Source organism: Stylophora pistillata, chromosome 6 (genome assembly GCF_964205215.1).
Source record: "Stylophora pistillata chromosome 6, jaStyPist1.2, whole genome shotgun sequence".
Lineage (NCBI taxonomy): Eukaryota > Metazoa > Cnidaria > Anthozoa > Scleractinia > Pocilloporidae > Stylophora > Stylophora pistillata.
Window position 1 is genome coordinate 5,968,416 of NC_142524.1, and position 24,122 is coordinate 5,992,537.

Here is a 24,122-nt window from a genome sequence, read left to right on the forward strand (position 1 = left end):
TCTGCCTCATTTAAGAACTCTAGCCCAAGGGAAAAGGTCGAAACATTGTCTTCGTTTTCGGACTAGTTGGCCGAGTTTCTGTTTGTATCCATTATTATCGCGAAATATATTATTTTTCCCCGCGCTAACAATGGCCGCTCGCGCGAAAAAAAATTTCTGGCGAAGTCGGATTTGCTGACGCTATCGGCGTGCACTATCGGGATTTTGAGCACGCTTTAGTATAATGAATTAGATTGCGCGACTCTGCCAGCTATGTTCTAATAAGTCATGTAAGGAGAGAAGCGAACAAGTACCCAATCCCCTCTCCTAAACATATTGAAATGAATACCAAGATGGCGGCCGAACCGTCGGAAAGTCAACTAGGTCTTTCGTGGCATGACAGCGCCTGGATTCCGGTTCTCAATCCTGAAAATGTTTTGGAATATTTTTCACAAAGAACAAATCCCTTTTATGATCGTACATGCAATAATGAAGTCGTTAAAATGCAGCGACTGGACCCGTCAACTTTGTCGTAAGTATGGAAGTTATTTCTCGTACAACGCAAGAAGTATGATCGAATCGGAGGATAGTTCTGAAAAAGAGTCGTTGTCGACAAAAATGTCTAATTTTTTCACAAATTAACGTATAGTTTTTTTTTTTTTTTTTAGTATTACCTTTCGACCCTTACTTTTGGGTTCAAACCATTCTTGTAAGGATTACAATTATTGTAAGGTTTCCGGCAGAGTGAGAGGTGACAATCTTCAATAGTTAAACGACTGATTGGGGGATTCATTTTTAATTACAAGTGCCAACCTTTGTTTTTTAATATAAGACACCTTTATATGGACCGTACTTGTAAATGTAATTATTTCTTTGTCTGTCGGTGCTTTTTAAGCAGGACCAACAATCAATGAAAATTGATGATCGGAAAAGCGGTATCCGGTCTTTTCGTCTAAAGTCTTAGGTCCATTCGTCCAATATCAAGTTTTTTCGTCAAAGTTATAAAATTATTTTAATGAAGTTGTTACGCGATATATTTTATTAAATAGTGACAAGAAAAAAAGACTTGCCATTTAATTATTTCACGCGAAACTAGAAATGGGACTATTAGGCTTGTTGTTAATCGTCCATTGGGCGCAATAGACCACTAAGGGTAACATCACTAAGTGTCCAACATAACCAACAACATAGTCCAACATGATAAAGAAATAAAACTAAGCCAAAAATGACCCCAAATCAGCATCTTCTCTGTGTATTTATAGTAACTAACGACGTTGAATTCGTAAACAAGGATTGGTGACTAAAGCTATCGGAGCCAAAATGGTAACAGCTCGCACTAATAAGTTCTTTATATAGCCTTATCTAGCCTTCTAACAGTTATTTCTTTGCTTCGAGAAAAGACTTAACAATGAGACAAACAGACTTAGATGAAAAAACTTTTGGACAAAAAGACTTGGATTAAAGGACTCTTAGACGAAAAGACTGTAATTCAGAAAATCAATCGATGAATCAAAGCCAGTCTATTTCGACAAGTTAATTGGTGTAAATTGGCATTAGTTCACATACTTATATCAACATGGTGTGACCTTTCAAGGCATTCCTGGTAAAAATTTCTCGTGTGATTTATAAGATCTCACTTTCTGTGCTTAAACATGAATTCATTACCTGGGCTAGCTTCCCCTCTGTAGTGATTACATGAGAATATTGCCAGGAAGATTTATTTAAAATTACAATTTTAATATGAATGCTTGGTGACTTGGTGCACATCTTATGAGGAATTGTAAATATATCTTATTAACCAAGCGCGAGGGCTGTACTGGGAGAATATCGGCCTGAGGTCTTGACAGTGTGGACCGAGCGCAGCGAGGTCCGTACAAAAAAGACCGAGGGCCGATATTCTTCCAGTACGGTCCCAAGCAAGCTTGGTTAATAAGAGATTTATTATACGACTGAAGTTCAAAGGGACACACAAGTGTGGTATTATTCGGGACCATTCGGGACAGTGCCCGGTCCAATACTGAGAGAATATTGACCGGCAATAGAGCATTTTGATTGGTTGATTTTAGTTATTGGCCCTCTGACTGCCCTAGTCGTGTAATAAATATTTGTATGCATTTGTTTTCTTTAAGTACCATGACAGGAATTGAATATGTAGTTCTCCATGTTCAAGATCCAATCCTATATGTCATCCGAAAACAACACAGAAATTCCCCAACTCAAGGTACATGCATGATATATTGGTAAAGATTTTTTTTAATACACCAGTGACATACACTGATGGATTTATAAAATGGAAGGGGTGCTTGAAAAAACCTGCTGCAAATATCGATTAGCAGCTAGATTCTCCCTTCAAAATGTGTTTTATTCCCTATTGAAACAGTCTTTTCAAGTCTTTTCTTTTATTGCCTGTTTGCAGTTACTCCACTAGCAGATTACTACATGTTGGCAGGAGTGGTTTACCAAGCACCTGATCTTTGCTCTGTCATCAATTCTAGATTGGTTAGTAAAAAAACCTACTAGACTTTTTTAGCTTATGAAACCTTTGTCCTGTCTTGTCATTCCAATCTTCTAAGAGAGGATATCTTCTTTGCATTGAGAAGTGTCTGTTCAACATTGAGTGTGGCAGTGAAAAGGCACCATTAACCATTTACCCCCCTTTCTTCACATTTTGTCTAATTTTTATTTAGATTGCAGCTTGTAAATTTTTATATGAATGAAATCACCAATCAGGAAGTGTTGTTTTATACTTCTCCAGCTTTCTGCTTTACACCACATACAAGCAGCTTTTGATGAAGGTAAATGTTTTAGGATTAAATATGCTAGAGTACTTGGAAACTTCTGACTCTTGAGTCAATGGAGATAACAGTCAATGTGTCACTTATTTTGCCTAATACAGCATTACTAACAGTAAGCAATGTCAACGGTAAATGCGCTTCAGTGGCACTGTCTATATTAAGTGCTTTGGACTGATGATTGAGGGAATTAAGGGGTTTTTGTTTTAAGAGTGAGGTTTGGGCCAAGAAGCAAAATATGGGTAGATGAGAAGTTAAGGGTGGAAAGCGAAAATGGTAGGAGTGGGGAGTGACAGTTGAGGGAAAGGGAGTTGGAATTGAAGGCTGAGAATGGGAATTCTTGGATGGAAAGTGGATACTGAGGGGTGAGCAGTGGGATTTGAGGGGTGTAGAGTGAGAATTGTAATGTGGGGAGTGATAATTGAAGGGGGAAGATGGGAAATTGAGAATGATCTTTGTAGTCTGCAGATCAAAGTAGTGCTCCTTACTGTGAAAATTGTTTTCATATGCAGTTCTTTAACTGCAGTTCAAATATATGATTTTCATATATTCATAGCCATTTACTCATCACCTCACAGGTTTATTACGAACCACCATAATGACCAGCTCCCAGTTGGCTTGTTAGCTCAGTTGGTAGAGCACTGCACTGTATCACAGAGGTCCTTGGTTTGAATCCCGTACATGCCTGAATTTTTTTCAGGTCTTATTTTCACTTCTGCCTAAGCTGTACCCCTTACTGTGAAGATTGTTCTCATATGCATTTCTTTAACTGCAGTTCAAATATATGATTTTCATATATTCATAGCTGTAGTAAAAAAAAGAGTTTAACCAGCTGTGCAAACATTGAAGAAAATGTCTGTTTGGGACTTGCACAAGATATACATGCATTACCTGTTGGTTGGCCCAGGGATAGTGTGTTTTTTGTGACTGAGTTTGAAGCTTTTTTTTGTTTTTTGTTATAAACAGCTTCATCATACTCCAGGTACCATCCTTCTAAAGGTTACTGGTGGGAGTTTAAAGATAAACAACAGAAACATTTAACAGGTGAGCCATACAATTACCACACTGAGAAAATAATCTCTGATAGAAAGTAATGCATTTCTACACAGAAAGCAGAGGATTCATAGTTGACATTGTTTGGTTTTAGTTTTGCATCCACATGTAATTAGTTGAGAGAATGACGTAAGTTATTTGGACCAAACACAAAGCAAAATAATAAAAACAATGCTATTTCTGCAGTTATTAATTTTGACACCATATCACAAATTACGTTTAAATATAGGAAAACGCAAATGACCAAAATGTGATTCATTTCATTTTGAATCTGATTGGTTTAGAGGATGGCGCAAGTTTTCTGGGAAAATCAGATTGCAAAGCTATGCAAAATCAAAGCAATCCCAGATTACTTTTGAGATTCAATCAGAAATTGCTCTGTGTATCTCTTAGCTTTGTCAGTTACCTCTCCAGATAAACAATGTCTGTTTACTCTGCTTTTTTTTTTCTGATTTAGCTTCTAAAAGGAGCCAAAGTAACAAGGAAAAGACAGTGAAGGATCCAAACAAAGAGCCCAGTTCACAGTTTCAACGGGAAGGTGTTCACATGTTGCTTGGGGAACTTTCAAGAAAGTTTCCACCTCAGTTTCTACAAGGACAGACTTCCACAGGTAATTTAATAACAATAAACAAGGTTTAGACACTGATACAAGCAATTTGATGGCAAGGAAATGCATACATGAGCCTGAGAAATTGAGTACAGTAAAACAAATTTTGAGGTAATTTGTAGTCCCTAAATGCAGGTGCCTTTATTTTTCATCACATCACCACATTGAAATTTGTAATCCATGTATGATTCCTTTGAACTGAATGCTGTACATTGCCTCTAAACATTGCTAATAATGTTGATTCCCAGGGCATCTTGTTTGAGGAAAAGGAAAGAAATTTTCACTATTACCACTAAGCAAGGCCAAATGACAAACTGCCCTCTCTGAAACACTCCTTTTCACAGGCCAAAAAGCAAAGTGCAGACTGTAAATGGTATTTGGCGGCCTGAGAGGGATGATGGGGCTGTAAATGATATTTGCCGCCCTGAGAGGGATGATAGTGACTAAACACGCTTACCGTACTTACTAAATGAATTGTACGATTTTGCCTTGTGTTTTGATAATAATAATCACATGACTTTTGGAGGGCATATAGTTTATTTGTGTCCCTTGTAGCGTCATTTGCACCATCGCTCTGCTTGGGGGTAAATGATGCTACTCGGACCACAAATAAACTATATGCGCTCCAAAAGTCATGTGATTGCCCTATTATGGGCCCCCCCATTTTTGTTGAAAAGTCTTAAAATGCCCTGTGATTGGTGGATAAAGCTTAATACTCAAACTGTATTCCCCGAAGATACTTTGCACTTTTACGCTGGTACCTTGCTCAATACAAATGAAACATCATCTCTTTGACAATTTACTGAGCTATTTTTAAAAGTTTTTCTTTACTTTTTTACTAAAAAGAAATTAAGTGGTTTTTTTTTATGTTATACTGATGTAACTTAAGGGGCACAATATCAGTTTTTATTATATGGCTGTGTCTCACAAGGACTGGGAACTACCGAATTCACAAATTTGATTGGCTGAAATCAATATTGAAAGTGGTCTAGATTTTCCTATCTAGACCGGCATCTAGATCAGTCTAGAAAAAAAAGCTACAAAGAATATAAAAAATTGGCATATAAGACAGCCATATGATAAACATCTTATTAACTGAGCTAGGTTGGTCTGTATGGGAGAATCTTGACCTCAGTCGCTGGTACAGACCTCACTGCATTCGGTCTGTACTGGTGATCTCGGTCAAGATTCTCCCATACAGACCTCCCGCTTAGTTAATAAGAACTAAATCTAGATGTGCCCCTCTCCTCTCCTACCTACATACAATGTGACTTAATTAAGTGGTGTAATTTTGTATTGTAAGTTTTCTTTTCTTGAAAATTTCATTTTTTTAACTCTACTTTTTCACCTTGTACTTAATTCTGTATTATCATCTAAGGTTTGGAGAAAGAAATAAATAGATAAAAGTGCAACTGACAAGAGAATTCATTCAAAGGTAAAACATCATTTTTATGAATTGGACCTTTCTGTACTTATTTTGTTTTCATCCAGGCCAGGCCAAGAAGAACGGAGACAAAAATTCTAACGACGACAGTGAATCTAAAGAGGCAGACTCTTCAGCAGTTGTAGAGCCGCTTCCTAATGGTGCTTCTGTTACAGGGGGCCTGGGCACCAATGCATCACGTGGTCCTCTTAACTCCCACCAGGCCATTAAGAGAACAGCAAGCAGTGATTCCTCCACAAAACCACCCCCAGGGAAGAAGAAGAAAATTTGAACTAAACTTGAGAATTTGAAAAGTGGGAACATTAATTAAAGATGTGGGAAATCACAGGGTTTCCTTGGAAATATAAAGAAAATATGACTTGACTCCAGAATAAAGCAAGTTGATCAGTGAGCTCACCCAGATCCTTCCTTATCGGGCTCATTCTTTGGCTTACACTTTTCACAAGAGTGTATATGTGAATAAACAGGAGAGTGGTGGCTGGTGGCAGGCGGAGATGATGATCCTGTATAGGACATTGGTAGCATTTCACCTAGGAGGATGTCATCATTTAAAACAGGATAACTGCGCTTGTCCAACACTAGAAGTGGTGGGGAGAAGCAGGACTACCTACCAATGAGTTGTGCGGCATCTGCCTGGAATCAGACCTGTGTAAATAGTGATGTAATAAAGTGAATCCTGAAATGGATCCGTACTGACCCCTCTCTTGCTTCTTCCTGCCATGGGGATCAGTCCAGTGACACCTTCCCCCCCCCCCCCAACACCCACCCAACACCCACCCAACACCCACCCAATCTTTGAAAAGATTCATACTGTATTAATTTCACAGTCATTGTTGCCATTTTCCCTTTTTCTAATTCTTTGCGTTCTTGGCTGGGATGCTGTTACTAAAAAATCACTTTCTGGTCATTGATTTCATCGTACTTTTATTTTGTTTACTAAGTTCAATTTGCACAAAAATATATTATATTATTTGATGTAATCCAACTACAGAAGCACTCATTCCAAAAGAGAAAAGTGTTTCACGGTAGAAATACAATTGGTTCTACATTTTATAAAATTGCACCGTCTCTATTTATACTATATTTTAGATGAGTGAAAAAACCAAATACAAATAGGAGAAAACTCCCATGGATTATGACCAAATGAGGAGTTAGAGCTACGCTAACACGAACGGCAAGGATGAGGTAGTGATAGTTTACTGCCACCCTTTCAGCCAGTCTTACGAAGAAAAGTTCGAAGTAGGAGACGAATTTTGCTATTCACATTTGCAATGAAATTGTAGTTCTTAATGTATGGGAGGGTAAATTTTCTCAATTTCAAGTTTATTTTTGATTTCCTAAAGGCGCCTACCTTGAGCAAATTATGTTCACAGAAAAAAGCTGATTGGAGCAAAGGCAAAAGAATTCATTAAGGAAGCTTGGTGTGGTGTAATGCCAGCAAACTTCACTGTTGACTGACAGTGAATGGCGTTCAAGAAATAGAAGCCTAAAAATAGTCCACTCTCTCTTAATCATTACACTCCTCTCGTGTTGGTTGCAAAGGTTTTCCGAATTCAAAGAGAATTGACTATACCCTTCCCAAAGTATTAGTATTACTCTTTTTTTGTATTCTCTACAATATCTTCTAATCACGGATTCTAATATTTCATTTTTTAACAATATACTGATGTTGCACTGAAAGGAATAAAAAATGATTATTCCTCCCATTGTTAATCGTTAACCCTTAACTCCCCGAAGTGATAAACATGCAACTTCTCCTTGTAATATCCATACATTTTCCAGCAAGGAGTTAACGAGAATACTTAAACTTATCAACTATAGGTTGTTATCTTGATCTAACACCAAATTCTCGTAACTAACTTACAGGGAAATATGTAACAGCTCGAAGGGAGAATTATCAAATGAATCAGATCGTGGGAGTTAGACATATTTTGGTGATATTTTCAATGAGAAACGATTGGTTACGCTATTCCTCTACTGGAAGGTAATTTTTCTTTCCCAGAATGCAACTCAAAGGAGTGTAACTTCCTTCAAGAATTAAGCAAAGCCATGTTTTTCAAAAAAATAGTCAAATCTTAAAAAAAACTACGGCTTACTTCTAACTTTTCATTACCAAGATCAATCAGTTCACAGCTCTCCCCTCTTATGCACGACAATAAATTTTTTTGTCTAACAGTTCCATGGTAACAAACTGATCAATCCTAAGAGTCATATGATCATGGTTAAAGAAGCCTTCGCCATATTCATCCCTTTTCTCACGAGTGAGTGGTATACCTTACTCGTGTTTCGCTCGAACCTCCTGCATATGCTTGGTGTGTTGCCGAACAATTTCCTCCACAACTGATGGATCCGCTAAGGTAGACACGTCACCCAGTTCATCAGGTTTGTTCTGAGCTACCTTCCTCAAAATACGGCGCATTATCTTTCCTGAGCGGGTCTTTGGGAGACCAGACACGACCTAAAGGAAAACAAAACAAGTTCAGGAATTCGAGTTCGCACGCGTGTTCACACACTCTGCTACGGCTGGTCGACGCGCGGCCGTTGCCCAGGTTCCCATACGGGAAATTTAAGTTTCCGTGCAAGCGCGGTAGCGGCATCTTAAAACGGTGCCACGAGGCCAGTGAGTTAAAGCTCTCTGTATCATTCAATTTCTCGATTTTTGGTCTTTAAGTTGTGTTAAACACTGTAACATTTAGCGTGAGTTTTTTCGAAGCCTTCGTGAAGGACTTTAGATTAAAGGTTTTGATTTTACATGGTTAGTCACCGTTCGCGGCAACACACTTCAGATTTCAGTCATTCAGACAATCCCCTGGAATATCAGATTGAAGTAGTATATGAAGTGGATTGAAGTGGGTAAGAGACTCGGTATGGGCAAGTGAAGTTTAAACAAACGACTTTCCTTTGAATTCTTTGTCACACTAAAAGGAGTACCATCACTTTAAAAGAGCATCATAACCAATTCTGAAACTTAAAAAAGTTCGTTGCGAAATGCCATCGGTAACTGTAACTGTGTCGGGCGCAAGAAAATATGTAACAGGGGCCAAATGCAGGAAATTATGGAAATTACAACCGATGCCACTCGCACACAAGATCTCAGAGAGAATAAAGCCACAATCGGTGCCATAGAGCATTAAAATATGGACCACGTCCAAACCGAGGAAAAATCGTAACCGTTTTCCAAAGCAGATACTTGCGAACTATTCCAAGCGCACTGAATCGGTGCCAAACCGAGTTCCGATACAATTACTTGCTTGATTACCTTGTTTCGGTGCCAAACAAGGAAAAACATCCAGAGGATTCAAGGCGTGGAAACGCACAACCAGCACTAATAAGTCCCCCTATGTAGAAGTCAGTTTATTGAGACGATAGGTCGCTTCTCATACACGAATTAAAACCTTTCAAACACTTAATTACCTGAATGACTTCTGGAACTGCAAAGGAACCTATCTTCTCTCGCACGATGGCCTTAAGTTCTGTTCTTAGATCTTCCGCAGATATGGTAGCGTCGTCCTTGAGTGTAGCATACGCATAGATACCTATCAAAAATAACAAACAAATATGCTGCCATATGTCTCCTTACAAACTCCTTGTGATATAAATCGCTTTCCCAGGTACAGTTCGCCAATAATAATAATAATAATAATAATAATAATAATAATAATAATAATAATAATAATAAATAATAATAATAATAATAATAATAATAATAATAATAATAATAATAATAATAATAATCTTTATTACCGTGTCAATGTATTTAGCTCATAGAGCTAATTGGGGACACCTACTTTTACTAAATTAATAAAAAAAACTATGTACAGTATCATAATAAGTAACAATACAGGCGATAAACTATGCATTAAAATTTTAAAATATTTAGAAATATCAACAGTGTTCAGATAACATAAAAATACTTGTACCATGCAGATAATAAAAAAAAAAATAAAAAATAAAAAAAAAAAAAAAATCACGTGCTGCAAAGATTGCAGCAGTTGCCACTGTCTTCCACTAGGCTGACCAGGTCAACTCTACGGATTCTAGTTTTAAAGATACTAAGGCTTGGTAGTTCACGCCAAGAAAGGTTAAGTAATGAGATCAGTGGCCCACAACGGCGGGTGACAACCGTTCCCCAACCCCCCCTCCCCCCTTCCCCCGTTTCTGCCATATCAAGTGACTAGGAGGAAAAAAGATAAACATTTCCCCCAAGAACACGGCACCACCACGACCCACTTCGGGGTTAGGACTCGGCGGTACTTCTCGCTCCAGTCTTACTCTTTTAACCTCTAAGAATAACCAGAAACCTCACAGTTCTACTCCTAAATCAAACATTACGGTCCTGAGAATAAAGGAAATAATCAACAACCGCAGAAGCTGTTGACTGTTCCACAAATTCTCCTCGAAAGTTTTCTGTTTCTAAAGAATGTCACATCGAGAGACTACAAACCGACCTTCTCCTTTCACAGGATGCGGAAATCCGACAACAGCAGTTTCAGCCACTGATTTGTGATAATCCTAAACAAAAAGTGAATCGCAATAATTTGGTAATACATAAGGGACATTTCGACTTGAAAAGTTTACTAGTCGAGTCGCAATGACTGAGATCTCGATAGACAGTGAAGATTTTAATCGAATAAGAAATCTTAAGAAATGATTCCGCTAGAAAACATTCGACTGGATCAAATCACACAATTTTGAAGCAGTCATTCGTTACCATGGCGTCTTCGATTTCTGCCGTTCCCAGGCGTTTGCCACTGACGTTGATGACGTCATCCATCCTTCCCGTGATTCTGTAGTCTCCGTCCTTGTCTCGTAACGCACCGTCACCGGTAAAGTAAAATCCTGAAAACGGAAAAAACCGGTGAACAGCAAGGTATTGTACTGACAGCCAACGAGACTAAGAGATAGTCAAAACTCTAGGCTACACTTTTTGTGTCTCCGTCTGTCTGTAGGTATATGGAAAATAAAGAAAGAGCGAGGCTGCAACAAAAATCCTAAAAGCACCAGAGATGGCGAAGGGCGAAGTAGATAAAAAAAAAAGATCGCAAATTAGGGACTTGAAAAATTCAGGTAAAATTTTTCAAGAGAAACATACTGATAAGTAGCAACAGTAACCAGTTTGCAGCGTGGAAAAAAAATGCTGGCAACCAGTGCCTAGGGCGGGAAAATAGACTCTGTGCCAAAAACATGCGAAATACGGGAAAATTCGTAAAGAAACAATAAGCGTATTTTAATAACCTAAGAAGCCGTTCGATCCGCCCACTGCAGTAAAACAAAGCAACTACACTACGTTTTCCTACTTTACTACATAATATTTTCATAACCTTGACATTTACATTCCAAAGAGCGTACCTTTGAAAGGATTGTAATAGGTGTCTAGAAACCGCTGATGATGGCCATATATAGTACGAGACATACTGGGAATGGACGTGCGTATACACAAGGCGCCTTTGACGTCATTTCCGATGAGCTCTCGACCCTGAAACAGTCAGCGAATTGAAATTTATTAGAGTAGCCAGTATAAGGGAGGCAGTGGCAAGAAATGGCCAAGATGAGTCCCTTATTCCTTAAGCTTTCGTTGCTGTCTAAGAAATTCCCAATCCATCGTTTGATATAACGTTATTCTGCCCCAGCGGACTCGTCTAACATTAGCTGTGGTTGGATTCTTTGAGATTTAAGCATGGGTTTCAATAACTTTTTCCATATGAAGCCGCTAATGGCGGCTGTGCCCGAAGAGCCCGCTCGCAGGCTCAACAGACGGCGGTAACTGAGGGGACTTATAGGCTTAAATTGAAACCCTCGTACAGTAAACACCCGAAAATAAGAACCTAGTGGATAAAGAACCTCTTGGCAGAAATTTGCCATTTTAATACCCCTTCAAATAAGAACCTGTTTAGCCAAACATGATCAAGCAGGTTCTTATAATATGGGTTACAGCTAAATTACAGGATAAACAAACCACAAGTTACTGACACAATTTATTGGTGTGTGTAAAAGAAATAGAAGATAATTTACACAAAATTCTTAATATAATACAGTAGTGCAAACACTATATATGCTATATAGCTAGTTCTATAGAAATAGCAGCATTTAGTGTTATTTACTTGTTACAGTAGTTAAAAGTTACAGTTATACAGTCTTGTATATAAATTTAGCCCGTGCAAAGCTTTTTTATTATTCTTATGATATATATGCAAAAAAATGACAACTGTATCCCCCTCTTAGCAATTAAGAACCTAATTAGGAACCTGTTTTGCCAAAATTACCAACAACTACCCCTTTAAACAAGAACCTTTTTTGCCAGACTGCCAAAAAATAAGGCTCTTATTTTCGGGTGTTTACTGTATCGGCCATGTAATTTGAACCAATACCCACCCATGCAATCCAATTTGTTTGCGCTCAGTTCTTCCTAAATGCAGTCATATTCTTCAAATTAACTGAATTGTATGAGCTCGTGGTTTCTAACGCGTGATAGTCCATGAGAACAAAGCTCGAATCAAGAGATAGAAATCGTGAGAGAATAATCTAATTGTTTTGCTATAAATCTACTAGTCGTTCAAAACTTATCAATAATCATGCTGATATTTTTATCTCTTCGCGGTTACAACCCCCCAGAGTTAAACAACCGACTATCTATCATGGAATAAGATGGCGAGTTGGGTAGCCAATCAGATTGCAGCATTTTTGATGGAGCGATAGCGGATTAATGCTAGTCACTGGAATAGACAAGTTAGGAAACATTGTATACTCAAAGGTTGAAAAGTCGAGAAACAATATATACTTCGCAGACAACTGAATAGATCAGTACCTTGTCATCCAGTAATACAGGTTCTACTCCAAAGAAGGGTCTGGCGGGAAATTCTGGTTTGAGGGGTGAATCATCAGGTGCAGGTCTAGGAGATAGAAGAATACCACCAGTCTCTGCAAGAGACAACACAAGACGTTTTAATTGGCTTATCCGTTAGTTAGTTAGTTAGTTCTTTTCGTTCGTCTATTTATTTATGGCCTTGGCCAGAGAATGCCCTTAAAGAAATTGCAGAAAGGAAGCCTCAATTTTTTCGCTCCGACGAAGGGCTAACGCTCGAAACGTCAGCTTTTGTAATCGTTACGGTGGCCAATTTACCATTTCAACTTTGTTGATTTATCCAAATTATTTCGTTACCCCCACCGACGCAGCCCCCAAACAGTTTCTTTAAAAACTATCAGCATTTACTCAATTTTTTAAGGCTTGGACGGGTTTGGCACCTGTGCAATAGAGAGAAGACAGAGAACTCGAAGCAGTTACATTCTCACCTGTCTGCCACCAGGTGTCCACGATAGCGCATCGCTTCTCCCCAACAACCTCGTGGTACCAGTGCCAGGCCTCAGCATTGATTGGTTCACCAACTGTGTTTTCAAGGACGTAAAATCACATGACTTCAAATTTGAAAAAGGAAACAAAATGTACCCCTCCCCGTATTACCTACCACTCGTTGCTCAAATTTGAGAAGGGTTTACGACTGGGAAAATACGTCACTCTAAATTTAAATGCATTTTTGAGTATTTTTATAGAAAAAGCGCAATATAAGTATTAAATATTATTAAAATAATATTATTATTTAAGAGAACTTTCAACGATTAATATTCACATTAAAGAGACTTAGCGTGGTGTTTACGTGAAACGACAAACGTCAGCTTGTCCTTTCACGTTTCACGTAAAATAGCATGAACCTTGCTTGCTTTGGCTTAGCGTGAGCTCACGTCATGAATCATTTGAAGGCGCCCTTGCATGACTTACAAGGAAAAGTATTGCTGCCTTTTTCCCAGCAATAAACTTCAACTTTGTGAGAGAAAAAGTGAAGAAAGTCTTACGTTCACGGAAAAAGCGAAACAGGTTACTTTCACGTAAAAACGGCGAAGTGCAACCGACAAACGTGAAAAAATGGCGGGAAAAACAAGGTCTCGTGGTCACTCTTACCATTCACGTTTCACGTAAACGCGGTGCTAAATCTCTCTATTGTTTGAAACAAAAAAATGCTGTCGTTTCCCCCACTTTATTACGCGTTACTCCGCAGGCGTCTTCTCACCGCAGATTAATCGTTCTCTTCACACCCGGAAAAAACTACGTTTTGGTTTTTCAGAAAATGTTTTTGTCACCTACTGCCTTTCGTAGAGGTGACTATGAACTGTTGCTATACTTTGCTCTGAGGGCCATAAATTTAGGGCCCAAACTCAGTTTGCGGAGTTCGGATTAACACAACAAACTGCCGCTATTACGCTCCGTCCAAACAAGAGAATATGTTTCTCCAGTAATTTAAATATGTCTGGGAAAATAACCCGGTTAGTGATGCTACCGTGATAACGAACCTGTTCCTAGGAGTTTCAAAGACGACCTGTCATACTTTGTGACATAAGAATTGCTTGATTTCAGCAACAATCTTATTGCAGTTGGTGCGCCATAAAATTGATTTACTCGCAGTCTCTCTACCATTTCCCAATAACGTCCCGGGTCTGGATAAGTAGGGGTGCTCTCAAACAGAACCGTGGTGGCCCCATTACATAAAGGGCCATATACAACATATGTGTGGCCTGTGATCCAGCCTATATCAGCCACACACCCAAAGATGTCTCCGGGGTGGTAGTCGAACACATACTGGAAAAAATGTTGTAAAAGTATAAATTTAATTAGCATAATGGCTCAAGCACCATCTCGAAGTAACAGGGTAATAATTATGATGACACATGTTGCGTGTTTAAATTTCGAAATTGGTTTGATTCTCTGCTCCATAGCTTAGGTGAAAAGATCTGTCACATTGCGAGTGCTCTAAGTAACAGCAAGGTAATAATCTCCTCAATAAAACAGCAAAAAGGCTGAGGCATGATGCTCTTTGAATTATCTCTCCTTTTTTAGTAATTTGACCCCTGTAAAACAACTCGCTTGCTGTTACTTGTGAGAAAGCAGACTGTAAACAATCCACAAAATCAAAAGAGCTCACAACTCAAAAAGTTCTTTAAAATAGAAGTTTATAATTTGCAAAAAGTGATATATTACGAAAGCAAACTGGAAGATCTTACCTTGTGTGTTAATTTAGCATAAAGAAGGTACCCAGCCTGTGTGTGGACCACGCCCTTAGGTTGTCCTGTGCTGCCAGATGTGTACAAAAGAAACAAAATGTCTTCACTGTCCATTTGCTCAGGTTCACACTCTGTTGACTGCTTACTCATTTCCTACATGGACAAGATATTAACAGTTACCATTAGAGATTAATATTAACAGAAACAGTTGTAATAATTTTAACCGCCTCCCGGTTAGCTCAATGGATAGAGCACTGGACTGTTGTGCGGGAGGTCGAGGGTTCAAGCCCGACCAACACTCAAGGTCTTAAATAATTGAGAAGAATATGCTGCCTCTCTATAACATCAAGAAATGGTTAGATATTCTAGTCTTCTCGGATAGGGACGAATAAATGGAGGTCCCGTCTCCTGCAGGGTTAGGGGTAGGAGACGTTAATTTCCCACGCACGAGATTACTGTGTGATGGATGTCCTCCCCTGGGTGGGATGGGTGGGTTGCTGTCTTGCGTTTCATACATGAGCCTCTGGCTCGGGCAATCTGGGTAACCATGCCTCACGTAAAGACAATAAACTTAATTGATTGATTGATTAATAGGGGTACTAAAACTTTTCATTTTTTTCAAAGAGTATTGGAGAGGATGAAAGGAAAACATGTTGCTACTGACAGTGTTAAGAACTCAAGAGACAGCCAAAATGAAGATGTTGTGGTTAGCTGTTCTACCAACTCAGCTTAATGAACGCTCTAATTCAAGCCTAAGATCACATTTCTATTCTACTTTGCCTTGTACATCATAATCTAAATCAGGAGAAAAAAATCCATCTACTGCTGTATTAACCTGAAGTTTGACCTGTGACATTGGCGGGTTAAGCCATATCCACCTGAGAAGCAAACTGAGATTGAGAAACTTAAGCTGGTGACACACCTAATGGTTTTATTCACAGATCACTGTGAATTTGAATGATGGGATATCAGCATATAAAATCACCGATATCTGACATGTCAGATATTGATGATTTTGTATGGTGATTTTATGCACGGATAGGAACAATCCCCAAAAATCAAAATCGCCCCCATCGAGCACACCTAGCAATTTTTGCCAATTGCAGTTATTTGCATATCAAATCACCAAGTGTGTCACCAGCTTAATATTAAGTAACCTACCTTGAAAAATTACAGTCCAAGTAAAATATTGACCAGGAAAGTTACCTTCTCAAGAGGAATGTCAAGTTTTCCCATTGGAACATTTGCTCCAGTACGGCTGGCAACAAACACTCTCTTAACACATGGGCTGGCAGCCACAGCCTTGTCAACCATGTGTTTTAGATCACCGACTTTTCCACCTCGTACCACTTGATCTGCTGTGACGACTGTTTCAGCCTTTGCTTTGAAACACAACACACAGAATTACACTTCCCAAAACAACAACCTTGCACGAGAGTCAAAGTTTGATACCTAATCAACTAGAACTACTTGTATGAGCCAAATATCATTGTGATAGAGCACATTTCACACCAAAACCAAAGTAACCATGTCAGCCTCTTAGGGAAAATTAAAAATACCACAACAAATTATGTTAAAACAAGCAAACTGTACATGCTACAAGCAAAAGAAAGTGACCAAGCAGTGATAAAAAAATAATTTGAACCCTTTGCAAGGTCTAGTGGGGTAGTGTTTTTGCCCACTAGTTGTGGCAGATATATTTGGCTAAGAAAAAGAGAACCTTGAAGATTTTCAACTTACCATCATTTATTCTACTGGCCAAAGCTTCTGAGCTGAACCCAGCAAATACAACACTGCAATTAGAAAAAGCTTACCATATTTACCCGTGTATAATGCACGCCCATGTATAATGCACACCCTTGTTTTTAACCTATTAAATTTATCAGGGAAAAAAGTTTTTCACGGCAAAAAAGACAAGTTAAATATTCGTACAATTATTTATTAAGACAACAAGAATAAGAAATTTACTATACCATTAGCATCAATATCTTTTGTTACTTAGTTATTTATGACATTATTGAAATTAAACTTTAGGAATTCAAGCGAGGCCTAGCTAATTTGACGATTCCATGGCCCAGTTAAATATTATGAATGAGCAACAATATGTCCGAAAAGTATTGAAGATTTTGTGTCATATCGTCATATTTTTAGAATTTTCAAACTAACGCTGTGCAATTTTCTGGCCGTAAAGTCAAGTAAACAGCAATCCCACTGCATGCACTTTGTACATGTAAGAAATTCACGCATTTTCTCCTATAACAGCAAATCAAGAACTGCTTTAAATAAAGCTTTTTTCCTGAAATATTTCTTGCTCACTTTCTTTTTGCTTCTCAGAGAAAAATTCTATGTAACATGAGATCTCTTCACCCGCAGCCAAATTTGCATAACCACTCTGAAATCTGATCCATCTGCCTGTTTGGACACTTGCAAATTAAAATATTTAGCGATTTTTGTCTTTCCTCTTGATTTTAGAGTAAAAACTTAATATGCACCTATAATTTTTCATTGAAAATAAGTTATTTAATCAAACCTTTAAATGTGTTACTTTTTTTGTTGTGTTTTTAATGTATGCAAATAAGGACATGAGTCACAAACAATGGAATCCATGTTTGATTTTTTTTTTTCTCAACCATTTTCACTGCATTACTGCAGTAGGGTAGGACTAGAACAGAACATATGTGATCCATGCAAGTAGTCCACCCATTAAATCCCACCCATCCCACCCCAGGGGAGGACATCCATCACACAGTAATCTCGTGGGTGAGAAATTAATGTCTCCTACCCCTAACCCTGTAGGAGACAGGACCTCCATTTTTTCGTCCCTATCCGAGAAGACTAGAATATCTAACCATTTCTTTATGTTATAGGAAGGTAGCATATTCTTCTCAATTATCTTAAGAATGAATGAATGAATGAAAAACTTTATTTAAGTGTCTATGTTTTTAGCTATAAGGTAATGGGGGACACTAAAAAATTTAAAAGTCAAATACATTTACATAATTTATGTAGATAATAGTTATTTACAGCAGATAATTAAAAAGATTATAAAGTTATTTAGTTTAAGTTTTAAATTTCAACGAGAGTTGAAGACCTTGAGTGTTGGTCCGGCTGGGGCTTGAACCCTCTACCTCACCCTGCACAACAGTCCAGTGCTCTATCCATTGAGCTAACCGGGAGGCGTGTATAATATGCACCATGATTTTGATGTTATTTTTGTAGAAAAAAAGTGCACATTATACACAGGTAAATATGGCAAATCATCTTTACATTAAGACAGACCAAAGATAGAAAGTCATGTAAAACCTTTGTTGCTGTCTTTCCAGCCAGTGGGCTGATCTGTTCCTGGCATTCAGTTGCCAAAGCTGAGCACAATTAATTACCTTTCATTAATTACTTGAGATATTGAATGCCATGATCCCTTTTCATGCGGTAACCACTAAAATTTATTGCTATCAACAGTAACCCTTATTACCGCCTAGAAATTGCTTAGAATTCTTAAAAAAAATTCAACTAGAGAAAGGACTAGCTGCTATTAATACTGGTTTAGAAATTTCTTTGTCCGTTGTGCTTCAAATAACTGAGAACACTGTCCTTACATAAATATTTACCTGTGAGGTGCACCAATTCTTGTACAAGCCAACATGGCAGCTACAGCTAATGGACTGACAGGCATGTAGATACAGACTACATCTCCTTTTTTGATTCCATGGCTCTTGAAAACATTAGCCATCTTATTGACCATTTCATACAACTCTCTGAGAAATAATAAACAATTTGTCAACAAAGCAGGGATGAATGAAGCTAAATAGGCATTCACTAACTAAAGCTAAAATGCAGCCTTAGGCTAGTAAATATCTACTGAGGGCAATTTTCTTTTTTTATTTTTAGATAATTACAGTATTCATATGCACAGTCCTAACCTGAAGCAGTTGACTGGTCAACCAACCAACAGAATATTGACTAACACAACGAATATCTGAAATTCATATGTCTTCGTATATCCTCGCTCTTTACTGTGAGGATCATGCACAAATATATAAGAATATTGACTTAATTTCTGACAATACAGTGAAGAATCTTGCTTTCTCTTGAAAGCCAAACTCTTCACCCATTTTTGTATGTCTCAACCTTCACTTTTTCAAAATTACTTCCTCAAAGGTTATGTTCAATACATTTTTAAGGTTGATCGGAGCAAAGAAAAATATGAATGAAAGGATGCTGCTTGATTTATTGCCAAATTCTCTTGGAGAACATTACAAGATTATGTATGGAAAACAGTATGGAGAATTGATGATAAACCTTGAAATCGCAGCAATGACCAGGACAGAATTTCTTCTCACAAATTATAATATATAGATTTAGCCAAGCCTAAAAGCGGAGCTCCCAAGTTTGTAATATTAATGATAACATAAAAGATGTGCATTTGCCAAGACTTGCCCAAGTCACCCCTCCCTTCATTTTGATAGTCTCCCTTACCCCACCCTACCCATGCAATCTGAAGGCATGCACGTACATATGTACGCTCAGTCAGTCACGTGACAACCAAACGAAAAGAGGTTGACCATATTCCATGAGTATGGGGCTCTGCCCCCCGCAAGTGTGGGAGCCTTGCTATCAATGCAATATCAAGCGCCATAGAAGGAAAATAAAGCAAAATATCAATAGGAGGATTATAAGTTGATCCAATACCTAATTCTCCACACTAACATAATAAGAATTATATGACAAACAGTCGGGAGAAAATTTACTTAAGAGATCTTGGGAGTAAAAGGGCTAGGGAAAGTCATTACCTATAGGTGATCCTTTCCACATCCCCTGGTTCATCCTTCTCCCATATCAAGGCACAGCGATCAGGATCTACCTTCATGTGTCTGTCAACACAGTTTACTATAAAATACAATGCAAAATAAGCATTGAAAGTGTATGTTAGTCTTGCTTTGATTTGGCAGAGTAAGGAAGCATGCATGTGAAACAAATTTTCAAGCATTAAATGTGTATGATATAAAATGACAGAAACTAAAAATAAAAAGTGACTCCCAGGGCTCGACACTAACTTTTCAACTTACTAGCCGAGTGGCTAGTGACAACTTAGATGTTACAACAATTTCAGTTTGTTTGCTAGCCAAACTGGCTGGTGGAAATCGAAAACCACGTGCCAAAACTGAATTTCTACCAGCCTGTGGCTAGTTTGGCTATCGTTAATGTCGAGCCCTGACTCCAGCAGAGGAACTGAAATTCCCACCAGCTTCTGCTGGATGATTCAAATCCTGGCCAGCAACAACCTGAGTTTCACCATGCTTTCATAGAAATTAAGCATAATAATAATAATAATAATAATAATAATAATAATAATGATGATGATGATGCTGATAATAATAATAATAATTATCATCATTATTATTATTATTATTATCATTATTATGCTTTAAAATTTCTATGAAAGCATGGTAAAACTCAAGTTGTTGCTGGCCAGGATTTGAATCATCCAGCAGAAGCTGGTGGGAATTTCAGTTATTCCGCTGGAGTCAGGGTGGTCATGGGGGGTGGTCACGGGAGCTGGATGTCATGATGCGTGAGCTGGTGGCAGGCAGAAGCACAGACGTACTGCGAAAGATGCAGAGGGCAGTGCTCTCAGGCACGCTGAATATTGCCCGGACTTTCAAGGTGGCAGTTTGAGTTCCTGTTAGAAGGAGGACCACAGACACAACGGAAAAGCTTCTTAGGATTAGTTAATGTACATCTATTTTTTACTCCATGGCTCACAGGTTATGGTTTTCGCCCTGTGCTGCCTGACTAGAATGTAGCATTCAGTTGACTTCTCTGCAATAATAATAATAATAATTATTAACATATACACCCGTTTTCAAAAAGGTTTTCATATGGAGATATATATATATATATATATACTTTTGTTTTCTTGCACGTGTGCTCGTGTGCATTTTTCACGCGTCATTGTCCAACATGTGAAAAATCTCGTTTTAATGAGAAATTCTCTCTCTGTCGGGTTCTTTGTTTCACTTTGAAAAGAACATGCTGTTTAGTTCTTTCATTTGAAAAATGCCCTCTCCTCCTCTTTTATCAGAGGAATCATTGTAGATACGGATTGTAGTAAGAAAGCTCATCCAGTAATGACAACGGTAGATAACCTATAACTAAGTTAAACCCAATTTTTCATTCTTTAATTTCCTGGAGTATGCAAGTAAACTAATTGCCAACAGGATTCGTAAATTCTTTCTTTGTTCACAAATTGAAACATTAAGAACCCGACAGAGAGAGAATTTCTCATTAAAACGAGATTTTTCACATGTTGGACAGTGACACATGAAAAATGCACACAAGCGCACGTGCAAGAAACAAAAGTATATATATATCTATATATCTATCCATATGAAAACCTTTTTGAAAACGAGTGTATATATATGTATGTAAACAATTATTTAGGAAAATAAAAATTAAAACTTCGCACTACAGATCTGTTTCGAAAGGGTTAAAAGTCCTCTCTCGTCCGGTGGGTAAGATACTAGTTGACTAACGATCCTTTTTTAAGTAGGTGGTTTGAGCATGCCTTATCAAATAATTAGTTGAGTGCCGGCACGCACTCGCCAGTTCGTTCCTTTTGTTTAGGGTGCCCGCCCCTGTTCTGCATATGATAAAGAATTTTTCAGCTATGCAAAGATTGCATCTCTTTGTAGTATTTGAGTACAGCCTGGCGCAAGCTATTATTTTCCAGGTCACGGAAAACTCCATTTTAACCCTTTCGACACAGATCTGTAGTGCGAAGTTTTAGTGCGAAGTTTTAATTTTTATTTTCCTAAATAATTGCTTACAAAGCTCCATGATTGTAGAGCACTCTCCGATTCAAGGATAAGGTTTTTTACGTTTATATATGTATGTATATATGTATGTATAGGTGGTTTGCAACCAATCTCTAGAGACACAGGTAACAATGGTGAAAGGAACAAATGCTGGCGGACGAACAAAAGAAGCTAATGAAATATCCATTGTTTATGTCCACCAACATGGCGGCCATGACGTAACGTGCAAACCACCTATAGAGAAGAGAAAGTAAATGATTAAAGAAGCTGAGGGATTAATAAGTAATTATACTAGAAAAGAAAGGACTAGGAAGGAATACAGGCCATAGGTCTGAATTTAACATAAGAATTTCACCTTCAGACTACCTATAGTCAATGTTAGTCTCCTAAGAACAGGACTGCTTTAAACAAAGTTAACATTAAATGGAAAATAACCGCCCATGCCCTCTCCATGCACCCTTTAATAATATTAATAGCACCTGATCACGGAAATGTTTTCCTGAAAGCGCTTGCTCCGAGGTAAGGTTAAAAAAGGTAAAAGCATCAACTACCTCCGTACCTGTAACATTGAGTTTACCACCTAAAAACCACTTGTGCTGTCCCTTTTGCAAATCTACGTCCATTACTGAGTCGAAGGGTTTCATCCAATCCAATCCCGTCGCACCAAGCCGTCCCCAGAAAGTTTCAGGATCTTTAATACTCTGCCGATAAAGTTTGTCCCAATCGGGTGTGACATGATCAAGCTGAGGTGGAGTGTAGTCCTCTGTGAAGAAAGAAGACACTCGACGGCACAAGATAAAAGGTATTCTTGCGGGAATCAGCTTTCGCGCGACGGAAAACCCAGCCATGTTTTGCACCTTACAGAACTGGATGGTTACGCATGCGTCAGGCACATGACATCTGTTGTTTATCATTGACAATATGTTCGCACCCCCAACCCTCCCCCTCAGTAATAAAAGAATAGGCAGTCAAAGATTACATTTGAATACAATATATAGCAAAATATTTATGGCTACAGCCTCCTATTGAAGGCGAAGCCAGATATACTGTAGAGATACTGCGTGAGTGAGTGAGTGAGTGTTACAATAGAATTCCAATCTTGACCCAATTTTGACCCGATGTTTCACAGGTACTATGGACACGGGTTGTAGAAAATCTCTTTTATTCGAAAATCACAATCATTATTTTCCTCTCCCTCTCCCTCCTTCAAATTCTTTTTGTATTCACGTGCAGCGCGCGTGATTTCACAAATAAGCCAGTCACGTCAAAAAATTTTAACCCCGACGTTGGAACTTGAGTTGACGTGAACATTTTTCTCGCGTATATTTTGTTGTTGTTGTTGTTGTTGTTGTTGTTTTTTTTTTTTACGGAGTGGTAGTTTGGTTGTTACTGTTTGAGTTTTCGTTTGCGCCAATTTGTTATCCCTCAGTTTGGAATTCAAGAAGTGTCAGAGTTTGTATTTTATAGCAAAATATTGTGATTATTTTTACAAGGTAATACATATTTCCTACGGACATATTTTCTATTTTCGACTCTAGCCTCTTATTTCGTAAAAGGATTTTTTAGCCTTAGGGCCGATTTCCGATTTTGGACACTAGTGGCCGAAGTTTGATTTTGGACACTGGTGGCCGTTTTTGATTTGGGACACTAGTGACCGTTTTCTGATTTTTGACACTGATGACCGATTTCTGACTTGGGGCACTAGTGGCCGATTTCCTATAATCATTACTGGAGCCTAGAGGAACAGTCAGGTTTTTGAGCTAGCCTCTTTAAGTTATCATTGCTATTGCTATTATCATTATCATTATTATTATTATTATTATTATTATTATTATTATTGTTAATATAATTATTTGTTACCATGTAAGTATTGGTGGAGTGTTAATTAGTCACTCAGTTATCCAACTGTGCTTCGTAGAGACAAGTACAAATATTTGTACTACAGAAATATTCGTGAAATTAGCCCGCACTGAACTAACAATTTGGCATGTTGGATAATAAATCTCTTATTAGACACTTTGTTGTGTAGTATCGCTGGGTATTTTTACTCGTTGTTTCTATTTTGACTCGCCCTACGGCGCAACTCGTAAAAATACTTAGCGATATACCACACAACAAAACGTCTAATGAGATAAATTTATTCTTGAATCATCTTTCTCTCGTAGAAAACTCATAATGTGGAATGCGGCAGCAGTAGCCATATGCAGTCTGGACTGCCCATTTTTTAGTTTCGAGACCGAGACACGGTCAGTGCTTGATCATATCGATGTCGACGCAAGCTCTTTTCCGTAACAATCATTACAAATTCATCGGACTTTCTGAAATTAAAAAATGAAACACAAAGAAGGATGATATGGGAAACTACCCGTAATGTGTTTATT

General features: G+C 38.1%; 2 protein-coding genes across 6 annotated transcripts; one reads left to right on the forward strand and one right to left on the reverse strand.

Annotated features, from left to right (window-relative positions):
- Nucleotides 1-297: 297 nt before the first annotated feature.
- LOC111323198 (mediator of RNA polymerase II transcription subunit 6) lies at nt 298-6,561 on the forward strand. 2 transcript variants are annotated; one of them, XM_022926507.2, is made up of 7 exons: nt 298-511; nt 2,109-2,200; nt 2,396-2,478; nt 2,735-2,774; nt 3,738-3,815; nt 4,282-4,434; nt 5,923-6,561. In XM_022926507.2, the coding sequence occupies exons 1-7, from the start codon at nt 321-323 to the stop codon at nt 6,144-6,146; spliced, it is 861 nt and encodes a 286-aa protein (XP_022782242.2). In that variant the 5' UTR covers nt 298-320; the 3' UTR covers nt 6,147-6,561. The 2 variants fall into 2 exon arrangements, with proteins under 2 accessions (XP_022782242.2, XP_088619373.1); XM_088763247.1 differs by lacking the exon at nt 2,109-2,200.
- Nucleotides 4,424-22,630, reverse strand: LOC111323197 (acetyl-coenzyme A synthetase 2-like, mitochondrial). Of its 4 annotated transcripts, XM_022926503.2 has the most exons (15): nt 22,301-22,630; nt 19,717-19,813; nt 18,535-18,681; nt 16,667-16,719; nt 16,133-16,308; nt 14,927-15,079; nt 14,219-14,504; nt 13,166-13,258; nt 12,681-12,793; nt 11,225-11,351; nt 10,587-10,714; nt 10,324-10,387; nt 9,290-9,411; nt 8,150-8,333; nt 4,424-6,520 (listed from the first exon to the last, which is right to left on the reverse strand). In XM_022926503.2, exons 1-14 carry the CDS (start codon nt 22,587-22,589, stop codon nt 8,151-8,153), a joined length of 2,031 nt encoding a protein of 676 aa, XP_022782238.2. In that variant the 5' UTR covers nt 22,590-22,630; the 3' UTR covers nt 4,424-6,520; nt 8,150. The 4 variants fall into 4 exon arrangements, with proteins under 4 accessions (XP_022782238.2, XP_022782237.2, XP_088619369.1 ...); XM_022926502.2 differs by lacking the exon at nt 4,424-6,520 and having other exon boundaries at nt 6,783-8,333; nt 22,301-22,629; XM_088763243.1 differs by lacking the exons at nt 4,424-6,520; nt 22,301-22,630 and adding an exon at nt 20,690-20,814 and having other exon boundaries at nt 6,783-8,333.
- Between the last annotated feature and the right edge of the window lie 1,492 nt (nt 22,631-24,122).